The sequence below is a fragment of the Corylus avellana genome, chromosome 4, assembly GCF_965113065.1.
Source record: "Corylus avellana chromosome 4, dhCorAvel1.hap1.2, whole genome shotgun sequence".
In the NCBI taxonomy this organism is placed as follows: Eukaryota; Viridiplantae; Streptophyta; class Magnoliopsida; order Fagales; family Betulaceae; genus Corylus; species Corylus avellana.
Genome location: NC_142493.1, coordinates 23563894 through 23580077, shown reverse-complemented (window position 1 = coordinate 23580077; position 16184 = coordinate 23563894). Strand labels below are relative to the sequence as shown.

Genomic DNA, 16184 nt, shown 5'->3' with positions numbered 1-16184 from the left:
CAGTCAACTCATTTCACTCGCCCTTCCTCAAGATCACGAAAAGGCAACATCCCAAAATAAACTTCACGCTTCTCATCATCGAAATACTTTGATGGTTGTCATGAAAGCCCCATACACCATTTGGCAATACTTCAGATTTGCCGTTCTTCGTTCGCTCCTTCTTCCTTCCATGTGCCATGAAGATACTCAAGAATGGATTAGTCGTAATTGCCCTTGTGAATAAATAATTCTCCTCAACCGCATAGAACTCATCACAATCATTATTATGAGAATTTAAAATACTTTCAACCCCAAGGAAATCAACATAATCAACCCATTCATCATTATAATTAGGCACTTCACCTGAAAAGTCTTCATCAACCTCTTCATAATTGGCGATGTCACCCGTGGGCTCTTCCTCTTCCAATTGATAAACATGGAAGAAAACCCATCTTTTTCGTATTCTTCCTCTTGGTCATCTTTTTCAGGGTAGAGGCCGCCAAGCATGGGAGAAAATCCATCATCTTCGTACTCGTCCTCTAGGTTGGATGCCAAAGATCCTTCAATCGGTTCTTTCTCATTGACATCGTCATCATAGGTTGGTGGGGAATCCCAATCCATAAATCCTTGCAAAGGATCTACATCATCTTCATGTCTAAACTTTTCATCAATGAATACGGATTCCTGAAACGCTTCATCTACAGATTCTTTTTCTTCCTCCACAGAATATAGATTCGGTTTATGGATTTGTGGTTGACAAGTAGAGGTCCAATTGGCCTATCGTGGACTCTTCGCCTCACTCCATGTTTTCTTACATACCTCTTTTTTGTAGGAATTTTCAATTTTCTTTGTCACCGCCATAGACCATTGTCTCCAATTTTGTGACTTTTAACCCATGGTATAACTATGGGGAAAAAAAAGCGACCTGCATATATTTCAATAGTTTCTCCCAACTATTAATCTTCAATTTGCCTTACCCCGTCCTAGTTTTCTTCAGTTGTTGCCACCACGCACCAACTCTTCCCCGGAATGTATGTACCACCAAAGAGACTAGTTGTTTATCGGGCACCCCGTTGAATTCAAAAACCTCTTCAACAGCCAACACCCAATTCAAAAATGTGTCAGGTTCTAGATCCCCATCGAACTTCAAAATTTTGAGTTCAAATCTACTTACCTGCTGATTGGCATGAGCTTGCGCAAGGTGTTGACGTCCGTACGTTCGGCGCTCCGCAAACGGGTTTCTAGATCCGTTCCCATGTCAACCACACAAGTTGAATAATTCGGTAGTGAAGTCTTCAATTTGATCCCTCATAGCCCTGAATCGATCCTCCGTGTGTTGCCAATGTTAGGTGATAAATTTGCCTTCCGCCTCCGTGAATCGCGGTCTTGGTTGGTGATGACAATTGTTCAGCCCACCACTCATTTGCCTTAAACGAATCGCTGGTTGCTCCTTACGTACTGTCTCCGTGCGCACATACACCTCGTTCATGTCTACAAAGTAATTGCTCCTCCCCATTCATGGAAAGTAACTGAACTCTTATATCAATTGATGCAGCATAATTTAGTAAGCTGTAGCGAAGAACAACAATAAAGCAGCGGATAACTAATTCTAAATCTTGATTCTATCAATGATCTAAGAATTCTTCTAAAAACAATAGATACTTTCTAAAGCTTAAAGGAAAAGAGGAATAAACTCAACTCTAAGTATTCTCATTAATCAAAATCAATAATAATCAACAACTGTCTTTCTCTGGAGGCTATAAGTATATATTTATAGCCCACAACTCTAAACATAATAAAATATGACATAAATACTCTCAAAACCCTAAACCTAATAAAATAACGAAATATTGACTCCCAAAACCCTAATACTACTAAAACAAGGAAATAAAGACGGTTTAATCTAATTTGAAACACAGAATATAACATAAGCAACTCCGTGTGCGATCGATCGCAGGTACAAGGACGATCAATCGCACAACAAGGGGTCTGATGCGCAAGTGTCTGAAAGTGCGCTCAATCGCAGGTACACGTATGCTCGATCGCACTTCTGGGGGCTTGCGATATGCATCAAAAAATAATAAAATAATAAGCAGCATAATATATATATATATATATTTTTTTTTATTTGGGGTCTTGAAGGAATCGTAATCAGTGACATGACACCTATTTTCAGAGCAAATTACTTTTGCTCGAGATCTGCAAAGCATAAAAACATGTCACTTCTTTCGATGTTTCTCTCCCCTACTGAACCTGCAGGCAGCAGCAGCCTGGTAGGGAACACTCCCGAAGGCGGTACAAATCCTCCACAAAAATGCTTTATGGCTATCTCACCACCCCTTCCCACAAAGTATGCTTCCAGTAACACAATACAAATACAACCAGGAACTTATGCTTATTGAATATATAAAAGGTTCTATCAATTTTCATCCATATACAGCATACAACAGGTACAGATATAAGTTTATGTAGTGGGTAAGCAATCTACAGTAGAATAGTGAGAGATATAGGCAAGTAAGGGAACCACACGTGCATACCAGAGCATACAAACATTGGTGTTTTTATTTAAGCCAAGACATTTTTGTTTGAGATCAGTTTTAGAAGCAGCTGAAGATTTCAGGCGGCAGCATCAACAGCACTATCACCAACTTCATTCTCCACAAAACCTTTAAGATACTCCTTCCTGCATGAAATAAAACCTCCATAACACTCAAGGAAGCTTTCTGAATGCCCTCTAGACCAAAGTAGACAAGCATGGATGTCCACAATAGAGAGAAGAGACAAAAACATACCTTGCAGGGAGATCATCATGAGGACGATTAAATGGAGTCCAAATTGGATCACCAACAAATAGCCGCATTGCCTGAACAAAAAATATATACATTAATGAGAAACATCTCTTATGTATAATAATATAACATAAGAATATCAGATACTATGAGAAACATTGGTGGGCCTTTTTAAACAGCATTTTGCAATCGGAGTGAGGCATTGAAAACAAGCCCAGAAGGACATGTCCATGGCCGCAACCCTAGCTAGCCTTTCATGTTTCACTAGATTGTAAAAGAAGGAGATTTGTTCACGAGAACGATGGTTTTATAATGTGCCAAAAGCAATGAATAAGATTTTAAGCTTTTAATCATTATAATCCACAACCTCCAGGACACTTACAAAATGCCAAATTATACTGCAGAAAATTAAACGTAGAGAGCAAAAATATAGTGTTACCGAAAACAGTGAGAGACAAAGTGTAGCATGCATGATCTGAAATGTGTTGTCCGCATATGGGTTTTAGTGTTTGGAGCTAATCCTAGCTCCTCATCAAGTCCAGCTGCATATGACTAAATTTACTCCCATTCCTTGCATAAGAAGCAATTACAATCTGTTAAAGAGTTCATGCATGGAGTTTTCTATATATTTTGAGAACAAGAATGAAAAATCAATATAGCAATTCAAACGTACGTACTAAAGGGAAAGGCAATATTAGACGTACACCACTAATTAAAGATCAATGGGAGACAATTAATTAATCACATTGAAGGGCGCCTAAAAGAGATAGAATTAATTGTTGAGTAATTATACAAAACAAGCAATTAATATTGTTTGCAATGACATGCATTAATGCCCTCTGCTTAGCCCTTCGAAGTACATTCTTGAGAGTTGAGTGTCATGTATTGCATGCGCTCCCTAGCTTGTCCATTCCAAGAAACCCAAGGAGACCTAAATAAATAGGAAAACAAACAGTAGATTAATTAGGCAGTCAGATAACAAGTACTCTCCAAGCCAAAGCCAGCTGATCATAATTGAAGCAAAATAGTACACTTCTGATCATCTATTTAATTAATTAGAAGTAGAGGCCAAGTGATCGAGCTGCTCAGCCACAACATCCACATGATCTTCCTCATCATCATCTTCTTGTTCAAGACCCAATAGGACAATTTCTTCTTCAATATTCTCATTTAACAAATTTTCCCAGAATCCTTCATCATGTTCCTGATCTCCATTCTCTATATGTTCTCCCAATGGGTTCTTTTCGATATTCTCATTTAACAAATTTTCCCAGAATCCTTCATCATGTTCCTGATCTCCATTCTCTATATGTTCTCCCAATGGGTTCTTTTGCATGTTAATACCAAGTGATCTGTTCAGCTCTGAAATTTCAAACTCGGACATGCCACTGGAATCCTGAGGCTCAACTTTAACAACAAAGGTTCCTCCTCCACCTTGATCAATAGGTCGCCTTCTCTTCTTACTTATTGCTGCCTCGAGTTCTTTTCTTCTGTTCTTCTGCTGAACTAATTGCTGTAAAAAGTTGGGATTCTGCATTGCTCTTGCCAAGAAATTCGTCATCTGATGCTGTTTCCGTTCTGTCTTTCTAAGTCTATCTTCCACTGATTGAAGGTAAGTTCTAGTATTCTGCTGTTCCTGTCTAAGCTTCACCAGTTCTGCCATTAGAACCTGCTTGTCACGCCTCAACCAATCAACTTCTCCGTCTAATCCAAACCGACCAACCTCAACACAAGCGTCCAGAGGCTGCTGTGAAGCCTGAGGTTGAGTCGCCTTCCTTCTGATGTTCTTCAGAAGCTGCTTCCTTCCTCTAAGAAACCCTTCATTGGCAAACTCCCACCTCTCTGGATCAACCTTCCTAAAGCCCTAACATTAATCAAATTCCTTCCTCATGATCACATTCATAAACAATCTCAGAGTAACATTGATGAATACTACTTAAAAGTCATAAAAGCTCTAAAATTTGTTAGTTAGAACTTATGAGAGATGACAAGGAAAAGAAACTGATAAAAGAAAATTAAGGTAATTCGGAAGTTCACACATCAAAGCCTTTTACAATATTCTATTTACAGAGAAAGAGTACAAACAAAATGTCCGCACTAAGTAACGTACCCATTAAATAAAGAGAAAAAAGAGAGAGGCCAATCAAATCTATTAAACAGGAAAAGAAGAGAAGCAAACAAAGATGAAAATGTCTAAATAACGCTTACATAAGTGTTGAGCTGCCTGACAAAGCTAGAGAAATTGTTATGCTTAAAGTATCTGGGGAGAAGACTCGTTGCAAAGATCTGGGGATCCCAAACGATGAAGCTGTTGCTCCCTGTACTCCAAGAAACAATATTGTTTGTTGTGGGGTCGTCGACGAAGTCATAGGTTTTGGTAAGGAAGGGTGGAGGGCCTGCGTCATGGAGTCCCTCTATTGGCTGAGGAGGAGGATGAATAGCCATAGACGGCGGCGAAAAAGACAAACTTGCTCCCTTTATGATTCCTGGTTAGGAAAAAAAAGGCACAAAGAAGATTAATTGTGATCTGGGTTGGTCACAGAAATATGGATTTGATTTGGGTTTTTGAGCAAATAAGATGGCTATATATGCTGAATGCAGTTGAAACTTCTACTTTAATTTTAATGAGAGTAGGCTAGCTAGCTGTTCATAATATATAGAAGGTTTCTTCAAATGGGTTCTACGGGAATGAAATTAAAGAAAACAAAACAAAACAAAACAAACAAAAAAACAAGGTAGGGAAAGAAAGATCAAACGTAACAGAAATATAATCAAACACCAATACTATGATAAAACTGACCTTGGGCGGCGCACGGCTGTGAAGGTCGGGAAAGGGAGAGGAACTCGGAAGAACTAAGAACTAAGGGTGTCAATGTGAGAAGGATATCTTCAATTTATAGATATCTTGCCGCTCTTTTTTTTTTTTGTTGTTGTTGGGTAGGGTGGGGTGGGGGTAGGTTCTTTTCTCTTTTTACTTTTTGGGAGAAGGCGATGGTGCAAGGAGAGCCTAAATAGGATTGAATATTTTTCTCTATCCTCAATCCTCACACTCCTTTCTCCTTTGGGAAAGTAGTTTGGCACGCAGCACGCTTATATAGATTTGTATACCTAAAATGACAAGAAGGTTGTAGAGTGTGATGGAATAAATTTATTAAAGTAATAAATATATAAATAAATAATACCGACTTTCGTAGCCCCTTGTATCTTTCTTTTGTTTGTTTTGAAAAAAAAGAATTTCGTATACTGGAAAGTTCCAGAGCAATTCTGCAATTGGAAAGATGCGAGGTGTGCTTCCTTCCTCTAATGGCACTGGAAATGGCTTTCAGAACATTCTGGAATTTCCATGGAGTGATGGTGTTGTGAAGGGTGGAACCCACTATTGATGAAGAATTATTTCGGAAGCCAGTCAAGGAAAAGTTTATTACAAAAAATCTTGTATTTTAAGGCATATGAAGTCTTGGTGAAAATCTTCATGCTGAATTGCTATGCTCTTATTAGAAAGCACAAAGGTCTTAATTTGTGTCAAATCCTTATAGAAATTATTATTATTATTATTATTATTATATATATATATATATATATATATATATATATTAAAAGCAGGGTCTTAAAATATTAGAAGTTTGTAGAATTGCAGCTGTAGTGGGTTTTATTTGGTAGGTTTGCTATTATGTATGTAGATATCGCATTAAGTGTTACGTTTAGTATGTTGGCAAATTTTTGTGTTAAAACATGTGGTTTTGGGTCGTAAAGTGTTTTAAGTTTTGGTTCAGGGTTGAGTCGGTGTAAAATGTCGATTGAGCAGAAGGTTGAAAATAAAAAAATTGGAGATTTTGATTGATGCGTGATCATACGTAGCTGGATTGGTCAAACCAATGATATGTATTTTTTTTACAAATTTCAGAGAGGTTCGATCGGCACTTCAATTGCAATTGGATCGATCAAACATATGCGATCTAGGGTTGTGGGAATTTGAAATTATTACGATTGTTTGTGAACACCTCTTGGCTCCCTTTAAATGCTGTGTGGGGTTGTTGGATTTCGTTTTTTATAAAGTATATATAACATCTTAGCGGCCTATGAAACCCTCCATACCATGCATACTGGCATATGGGGCAAAAAGGGTTTTATGGCAGTTAAGTTAGACATAAGCAAGGCTTATGATAGGGTGGAATGGAGATTTCTGGAGGCGGTGATGTGGAGAATGGGTTTTGGTGAGAAGTGGATTCAATTGGTGATGATGTGTGTCTCTTCGGCCCACTTTGCGGTTTTGATAAATGGGTAACCTTGTGGCCACATTACTCCTACGAGGGGAATCATGCAAGGAGACCCTCTTTCTCCTTATGTGTTTCTTCTCTGTGCGGAGGTTTTGAGCTCTATGGTGACTGCAGCAAATAGGGTTGGGCTGTTATCTGGGGTGCCCACTTCTGAAAGGGGCCCTAAGATTAGCCACCTATTTTTTGCCGATGACAGTTTGTTATTTTGCAGGACTAATATTGCACAATGGAGTAATTTGTCGGCAATTTTGAAAACTTATGAGGAGGCATCGAGGCAGAAAATGAACAGCAACAAAACCTCCATTTTTTCAATAGAAATACTCCTATGAGTGAGAAGGCAATGATAATTGAGTTTGCAGGAATTCCCACCACAACTAGGTATGACAAATATCTGGGTTTACCGGCGTTGGTGGTCGATCTAGAATGAAAGCTTTTAGAAGCTTAACGGAGAGGGTGTGGAAAAGACTCCAAGATTGGAAATTACGATTTCTCTCCCAAGTTGGGAAAAAAATATTGTTGAAGGCGGTAATCCAAGGCATGCCCTTGTATTGTATGAGTGTATTCCTTCTCCCAAAGTCTTTATGTTCAGAGATTAATTCTCTTATGACAAGATTTTGGTGGGGACATAAAGAGAAGGACAAAAAAATTGCTTGGATGAGTTGGAGTCGGATGGGGATTTCGAAGGCACGGGGTGGATTGGGTTTCCGGGATCTAGCTTGCTTTAACAAAGCACTCCTAGCAAAACAAGTTTGGAGGATGTGGACAATGCCGGACAGCTTAGTAGCCCGTATAATGAGAGCCAAATACCATTCGGATTGCACGATACTTGAGGCCTCATTACGGAAGAAACCCTCATATGTGTGGCAAAGTATTCAAAGCTCATGTGCACTCATTAAGGAGGGATTGGGGACGGAAAATCAATGCGTATATGGGTAGATCGTTGGCTCCCCAACCCGTCAACATATAGGGTGCAATCTTACCCCACTTTGCTTGATCGGACAGCCACTGTGAGCCACTTAATTGATGCGGATGGGCATACTTGGAAACATAATCTGCTGGGGCAGCTCTTTTCGGAAGAGGAATGCAGTCTGATAAAAGCGCTTCCCATCAGTGCAACAAACCAAAAGGATAAGCAAATCTAGAGGGGCACTAAAGGGGGTGTATTTTCTGTCAAGAGTGCTTATTATATTCAAAAGGAATGGGAAGTCATGCAGTGGGCTGAGTGTTCTTCTCAAAAGGAAATGAGTAAGGAATGGAAGAGCATCTGGAAGCTACAGATCCCACCGGTAGAGAAGATATGGTTTTGGAAGGCATGTCACGATATTTTACCTATGCGGGATGCGTTATTTCGCTGCAAGGTGATCTCCGATCCGAGCTACCCTATCTGTGGCCTTGAAGCGGAAATTGGCTTCCATATTCTTTGGCAATGTCCGTCTGCACAAGATGTGTGGAGTGGGGGATGTGTTATTTTACAAAAAAGTGTGTTTGATGGCCCGGACTTCTTACAAGTTGTAGAGGGGATGCTGGCAAAGTGTGACCAGGAGGAGTTCCAGAAATTTGTGGTTATTGCTCGATGAATTTGGCTAAGACGAAATGCCTTATTGCATGAAGGAGTTTTCTTTCATCCAGATACCATCATCAGACAAGCAAATGCTACCATACAGGAGTTTCAATAGGCAATGCCAGGGGACTACCAATCTGGGCAACCGAAACTACAAACAATTTTGGGTCAGCAGAGGCCTCTTCCAAGATGATGGTTTTTAGTGACTTGGGATGGTGCGTTGGGAACTCGAACGGGGACTGAAGGGTACGGAGCTCTTATTCGGAATCATCAGGGCGAGTTGCTGGCTGCAAAGAGCCTTACACAGGTTGGGTTGCTTGAACCAGCTGCAGCTAAGGCGTTAGGGGCTCTCATGGTGATCCAGCTTGCACGTCAAATGGGCTGTTTGAAGATTCATCTACAAGGGCATGCTAAGGTGATTGTTGAGGCTGTGAACTCTAATGCACCAGACTAGAGCAGGCGAGGACACCTCACTGATGATCTACACATGGCTCTTACGTATTTCACACAGTGGAAGATGGATTATATCCAGCGAGACACGAACCAAGCAGCACGCCTATTGGCACGGATGGCAACGATGCAGTCCATGGATAGAGTGTGGATTTTTGATTATCCTGAATGTATTCGTGAACTCTGTGATTCGGAGTATTTTGATCGGAGCCTATTGTGATTATTTTTGTTTGAGAGTGAAATAAGATAAGCTACTTTTATCCAAAAAAAAAATAAAAAGTATATATAATATTAATGGAGTTGGGGTCCATTTTTATTGGAGGCCAATGAACAAATCATTCAACAAAACGTGGCTGAGTAATTCTAACGTGCTTAACAAAGGGATTAAACGTGGTAGAATGGTAAATGTTGTAGATCTCACCCAAGCTTGATTAGCATCTTTTTGCATTTTTGCATTTTTCGACTTTTCACTTTTGTTTGTTGTGGGCGTCTTTGAGATTCTTTGGTTCGGACTTTTGATTTAATTACACCCATTGGGGAACCTAATTATTCAGTGGGAAATCATAAGTCACAACTAGACAAATCAAACATTAAACACATTACAAGTTCAGTGGGTTTAGACTATTTTCAATTTCACCTCAATATCTTATCAACATGATCATGATTAAGCAATTGTCGCCAGATGAATACCTTCTCCCATTTGGATTCAAGTTTCTCTTAATTCAGATCTTGTAGGTCAAAAAATTATTATTATTTTTTTTCCCTAGGGTTTAGGGAATTGGTAAGAGGATATTCTACACTGGTAAGGCAAAAAAGTATTGAAATATGGTTTTGTCGGGCCTATTCTTTTAGGTTCTACACCCTTCCCTTAATCCCATTAAAATATTGTAGGGCCAATTGCTAGTGCCCTGCAAATCTGCAATGTGATTGCATTGTAAATCATAATTACAAAGCATAGCCTCTGAATGACCTGAAGGGCCAGTTGCGCACCTTTTGGGCCCCCCTTCTCTCAATAAACCATGCACTACATAATAATCGACAAATAATAAAATAATAAGAAGCATAATATATATATTTTTTATTTGGGGTCTTAAGGAATCGTAATCAATGACATGACACCTATTTTAAGAGCAAATTACTTTTGCTCGAGATCTGCAAAGCATAAAACATGTCACTTCTTCGACGTTTCTCTCCCCTACTGAACCAGCCGCAGCCTAATAGGGAACCCTCCCGAAGGCAGTAGAAATCCTCCACAAAAATGCTTTATGTCTATCTCACTCGCCCCTTCCCACCAAGTATGCTTGCCATTAACGCAATACAAATACAACCAGGAACTTATGCTTATTGAATATATAAAAGGTTCTATCAATTTTCATCCATATACAGCATACAACAGTTACAGATATAAGTTTGTGTAGTGGGTAAGCAGTCTACAGTAGCATAGTGAGAGATATAGGCAAGTAAGGGAACCACACGTGCATACCAGACCATACAAACATTGGTGTTTTTATTTAAGCCAAGACATTTTTGTTTGAGATCAGTTTTAGAAGCAGCTGAAGATTTCAGGCGGCAGCATCAACAGCACTATCACCAACTTCATTCTCCACAAAACCTTTAAGATACTCCTTCCTGCATGAAAGAAGGAAGCTTTCTGAATGCCCTCTAGACCAAAATAGACAAGCATGGATGTCCACAATAGAGAGAAGAGACAAAAACATACCTTGCAGGGAGATGATCATGGGGACGATTAAATGGAGTCCAAATTGGATCACCAACAAATAGCCGCATTGCCTGAACAAAAAATATATACATTAATGAGAAACATCTCTTATGTATAATAATATAACATAAGAATATCAGATACTATGAGAAACATTGGTGGGCCTTTTTAAACAGCACTTTGCAATCGCAGTGAGGCATTGAAAAGAAGCCCACAAGGACATGTCCATGGCATGTGAAACCAATGTCTCATGAGTCGTGAGTACCAAAGGGCAATTAATCTAATTTTTCAAACAAGTCCAAGATATGTCCCGCCCGTGTGCGTTATCCATTTAGTACACATGTTTGTGCTACTTAAGTGACGTGCAGCATAGGAATATATGAATAGGAAGTTGTAATAACAGAATACATCCATATCCAAAGTTTAATAAACTAAATTTTCAAAATACTGCAAAGCAAGCAAAAAGGGAAGCATAAGAAGTTATGACAACAAGAGTCAACTCCACAGGAGTCAATGTCATGTAAGACAAATGTCTCACAACGTATATGTCGATACATGGGCAACAATATTGCATAGCCCAAGTCTTAATGCAGCATTGAGAAAGATGACAATCAGAATAGTCAGAACTTAAAAAGTGGTCAAGAGGTGTATCAGTAGAAAAGGTAAAAATCTGGATGGAGTGTGCTCAATGGTTGTGGACTGGGGATGTTTCAAATTGTTTCTTCGTCAGCATGGATGCAAGCTACTTTTATGATCATGTATGTATCACATCAATACCTTGATATAGTTGTCTGTATCCAGAGTAAAGCGGTGATAAATTCCAGCGGGCAAAACAATCATTCCCCCCTTCTTTACCCAAACACGAATCCACTTGTCATTACGGTCCCTGACATCAAAATAACCTTCACCAAAAAGCAAACAGTCAACAACCTGATTTTTTACGATAAAACAAAATAAAGACAATTAATCCTACCACTTCCTGCCACACAGTAGCGGATCTCCTCATCTGTGTGAAGATGTTCCTCAAAAAAGTTTTTGATCTTCTCTTCATAATTAGGCAGCTTTTCTGGGCAGACCTCACAGAAGTCCTGAAGAACAGTGTCTCTGATTAAAATTATGGTGCAAGTGCCAAGAGAGACTCATTTCAATTTGCAACTTTTTAAATAGCAAGACTTAATCATGAGCTTTTAAATGTAAGAATGAATCAAGCAAATTTTAACCAATAGAGTCCAACAGATTCTTTTTACTAACCTAAGTTACATACACATCTAATGCCATCCCACCCTATTCTTATAGGGAGAGGAGGTTCCATTTGAACGATAGTGCATTGGCTATGGGGCCCAATCTTATATGTATGTGATGTTTTACAATGTTGAACTAACAAATACAAGGGTTGACTATTATTATTTTTACTTGATAAGCTAGCGTGACAAAGCATGTAGCTAACCATAAGTTAGTCAAAGAACAATCTTGTCTTACTAGACCTTTTGATAATAGAAACATAAAAATGTATGTAAGTGCGGCAAACTCAACAAATTAACAAACACAAGTTTTCAGACAAACCAAGTAGGAATAACCACGGTCTTCACGAATCTTCTTTAACTCCTCATCAGCTTCATAGTTATCAGCATCCAGTCGCCAACTGAGTACTCCGAGTTCTGTAAGTGAACAAAATGGCTCACATGAAGTCAGAAACCCAAACATTTATTGATCTAACAAATTTAATGTTCTCTAAAGATGCTCACCAGCAAGTTGATCTAAGGATACAAACTCCTTTGGTTCCTTGTGATGGGGCAGTCTCTGGTCTGCATCACTGTCATCCATGTACCATGCTTGAAGGACTTCCTCTCTAGGATCCTGTATATATTGAAAGTTTGAGAATACAACCCATGACTGGAAAAGACCTTTTTATAAGGGAGTGTGAAGCAATGAATTCAACCCATAGGGTTTTACATGATTGAATCATTAGGAATCAAGTTGAAATATCTATGCAAAACAATCTGACGCATGACAAATTGCTCTATTCCTAATCTGATGCAGGATCTTTGAATTAACGCACTGTATTAGCATTAGTTGTGGTGTGATGTGATGTGATGTCATAAAGGTCTAGGCATGGTTTTGATCCTACTACAATACGAATTATTTTCATGGAATCAAAGTTTTTGCAGGTTTAATTCAAATGGTCCAGGCCTGGTTTGCCTCAGGGAGCAAAGCAGCTTTAGTTTCAAATGGTTAAAGAAAAAAAGGAAGTAGAAGAAAAGGGGAAAAATGCTACAGAACCACACCTAGGTTTTCTATGGAATCACACCTAGGAAAAGAAGGTAATCACACCCTTGAGAAGCTTCAGAAAAACTGCTGCAAATTTTCTAGATTGATTGCCATATGAAATGGCAGATTACATAGGCTTTTGTAAGCTGCCAGGAATCCCTTTCCTGATAAACGTAGTCATACCTTCCCTAAATAAAGAGAAGGCAATCAAGAAACTAGTAATAATGGGATACTGGAAATTATGAGATTAATCTTGACTCCCAAAGTTAAAGAAATTTCTAATGAAACAAAACCCGGGAGCTTATGACCTGAAATTAATAAAAAACTAAGACTATACTTAGACATGACTAGAAGTCTATAAATATCCAACCATGCCACACAATGTAAATCAGAAGTCTAGATTTCATCAGTCTATGAACTTAATTTCCATGAACTTCTTTCTGCATGCGTCACTGCCAATCTCAATCAGCATCAAACAACCCAGAACACACCTTTCCTCATCAGACCTCGTTCTGTCATTCTTTCAAAACAAAAAGTCAAAAGTAAATAACAACCATTGCAGATTCTTAAAGCTTATCTGATTAATCGGGTCCCCTCCCTCATCTAAAAGCAAACACTTGAGTAGTTGTCAACAAGGCTGGAGACCAGAGCTAGTGTCAAGAAAGAAGTGGAATCAATGATTAGAGGCATCAACCTTTTAGAGGCCTATCCTCAACAGAGAGACCATGCACAAAAACTTATAGAAGCAATTGCAGCAGATAATTATGCTATTAGGAAAACAAATACACAGTGTAAAACCAAAGTTTTTTGCAAGTCAACACCACTTCTGGAACCAACAAAAAAAAAAAAAAAAAAAAAAAAAAGGGAAAAAGGGCAAAACAATGCACCTAAATGATACGTAGTGAGAACTTGACAGTTATTTGAAGGCAGACCTTAACTTTAAAATAAAAAACTAAATGTTCATAGAAATATGTCAAAGTGGATTTGGAGTACAAAAAAATATAGAATACCCTAACTGCTGATACCTTGAACAAGAAATTCAGGAGTAAGGACCTACGATCTTAATTTTGAACAGCCATCCAGTGACGACAATGATCATATAGATTTAGCCTGTTAAACAACGAGTACTCCAAAATTCAGGTTAAAGGGAGGTTCTCTTTGTTTTGCCAATTTCACATGTGAAGATTTTAGATATCACATGGAGTGTTGATATATCAAAGCCAAACCATCCTGTTGTCCTGGTCCACTGTACTTGGGCAAGAGGTAGTTCCCATGCTCATTTTACTTTCATATCTCATCATAACATAGAATCCATATGTGAATGTCAAATCTAAAAAACCCAAGTATGTCATCTTCCCCATCTCTAATACAAGAGAAATGCGAGCCATGAAAATTACAACTAGCACCAATAAAAGCAAGCTCAACATGGCTGATGAATCCATGCATGCATAGTGTAGAGCATGAACTGGTGGGTCCCACTTTGGCACATGGCCTGGGATCATTGGCCACAGCCACGCTTATTGAGCAGTTGCAACAACTGTGGCAACTGGCAGGCAGTCCTCCTGATTATGATATACATATGGGAAAGCAAAATGTTTTGTAATACTTCGAAAAAGGCTTCAGATCCAAATAACCTTCCAAACTCAACCAGCACAAGTCATATTTGACCAACTCAAAGCATTCCTATTGAGCTCTTCAAACAAAAGTTAAATTTCAAGAGAAAAACTAATTTTTTTTCTAATTTGGAGGGCTCCTTTTAAAATGAACTAAACATCAAACTATCTATATATTTCTCTACTTTAGTTTGATATTCTTTTTTAATTCTTTCTTTGTTCTTGGTAGATGAGAGAGAGAGAAGAGAAATGAATATATATATATATAAGCTTAAAAATCTAAATAACTTTTACTTTTTGGCTGTTGATATTTGGAGAGCTTTATTGGCAAAGGTTAAATTTAAAATAAAGTAGAAAACTTGTTAAATAACTCTTTTTGTGAGTTTTCTCAAATTTTTAGACAAGAGCCAAATTTGAAGAGCTCACTAGAAATGCTCTCACGCCTTATTTAAGTTTGTTGGTGCTATAAATATGCCTAAGGCCCACTCAAGCACCCATCCATAAACCATTTTCAGGAGCCTCTCACGTTAAAAGAGTCACTCTCTCTAAAACTCAGGCAACATGCTCTCTCTCCTAAAAATTCTCTCTTTTCCTATTCAGTTATTCTTTCAAATACCTATTAATTTAAGCATCAGATTGTCCCCAGTCCCCGGAGACCAAAGACCGGCTCCTTATTTTGCAGTAGCCCCGTTGCAATCCAGCCGTCCGAAAAATATCAACAGGGTTCACAGACAAGCATATAAATTCAACAAAATAGCTGAAAACCAGTCCAGAACACAACAAGCTCGCCTCCAAAGCAATATGATTTTTGTTTCAGTATTCCAGCCTATTAATCCGTTTAAATTTCTTATAAGAAACTTATCATGCGTGTACCATCAGAAGTTAATCCAATCAGAACTTATACTCTCCAATCCACCACTCAAAAAAACTCATCCAAGCTGTTCAATTGAAACCACCCCACAATCGAGCAAAGCATGTAAAACACATCAATGTTAAATCAGCATGCAGGCAATTCAAACAGTTCTAGATCACTTTCAATCCTAATAGAGTAATTAAGAATATACTACCAAGAAAAAATTTTCTCGAGAAAATTTGAATATTTTCCAAGGAAACAAACAGAAACATATGATTGATGGGCATACCTTTTCTGGGGCACCCATCGTTCCAATCCTTGGCTGTCGAACTCTTGAGAAATCAAAGCTTTGAGGCTACGCGAGAATGAGTGCGTGAGAAAACCCAGAAGCCACTTATAAATCCTCTAGGGGGCCCGGGAGGGAGTCGAAAAGATAAAACTGCCCTTCCCTTAGACACGGATGGTGAGGATAGTGCTTTGTCCAGGTTCATTGAATTGTGAGGGTATTACGGTCATTTCGAGTGCCTCAAAACTAAGTCAACGAATATGTTTAGATGGTTTGCAAGAGTCACGCCTCACGCCCACTATTTTTTTTAATTTTCTGTGTACAAATTAACTTTATATGTATTTAGTCAAATGGTTGCATTTCGTTTATTTCCCTGTGAAAGGTTAGG

General features: G+C 38.6%; 1 protein-coding gene and 1 pseudogene across 3 annotated transcripts; both read right to left on the bottom strand.

The window, feature by feature from the left end:
* Positions 1–2512: 2512 nt before the first annotated feature.
* Positions 2513–15950, bottom strand: LOC132179891 (acireductone dioxygenase 2). 2 transcript variants are annotated; one of them, XM_088515767.1, is made up of 7 exons: positions 15800–15950; positions 12522–12633; positions 12340–12434; positions 11750–11864; positions 11554–11678; positions 2772–2842; positions 2513–2662 (listed from the first exon to the last, which is right to left on the bottom strand). In XM_088515767.1, exons 1-7 carry the CDS (start codon positions 15815–15817, stop codon positions 2596–2598), a joined length of 603 nt encoding a protein of 200 aa, XP_088371893.1. In that variant the 5' UTR covers positions 15818–15950; the 3' UTR covers positions 2513–2595. The 2 variants fall into 2 exon arrangements, with proteins under 2 accessions (XP_088371893.1, XP_059448664.2); XM_059592681.2 differs by lacking the exons at positions 2513–2662; positions 2772–2842 and adding exons at positions 10379–10685; positions 10777–10847 and having other exon boundaries at positions 15800–15940.
* LOC132177115 (heat stress transcription factor A-7a pseudogene) lies at positions 3820–5621 on the bottom strand (annotated as a pseudogene). Its single transcript, XR_015911848.1, has 3 exons — positions 5569–5621; positions 4977–5254; positions 3820–4632 (listed from the first exon to the last, which is right to left on the bottom strand). The product of XR_015911848.1 is annotated as a heat stress transcription factor A-7a pseudogene (transcript).
* Positions 15951–16184: the final 234 nt, after the last annotated feature.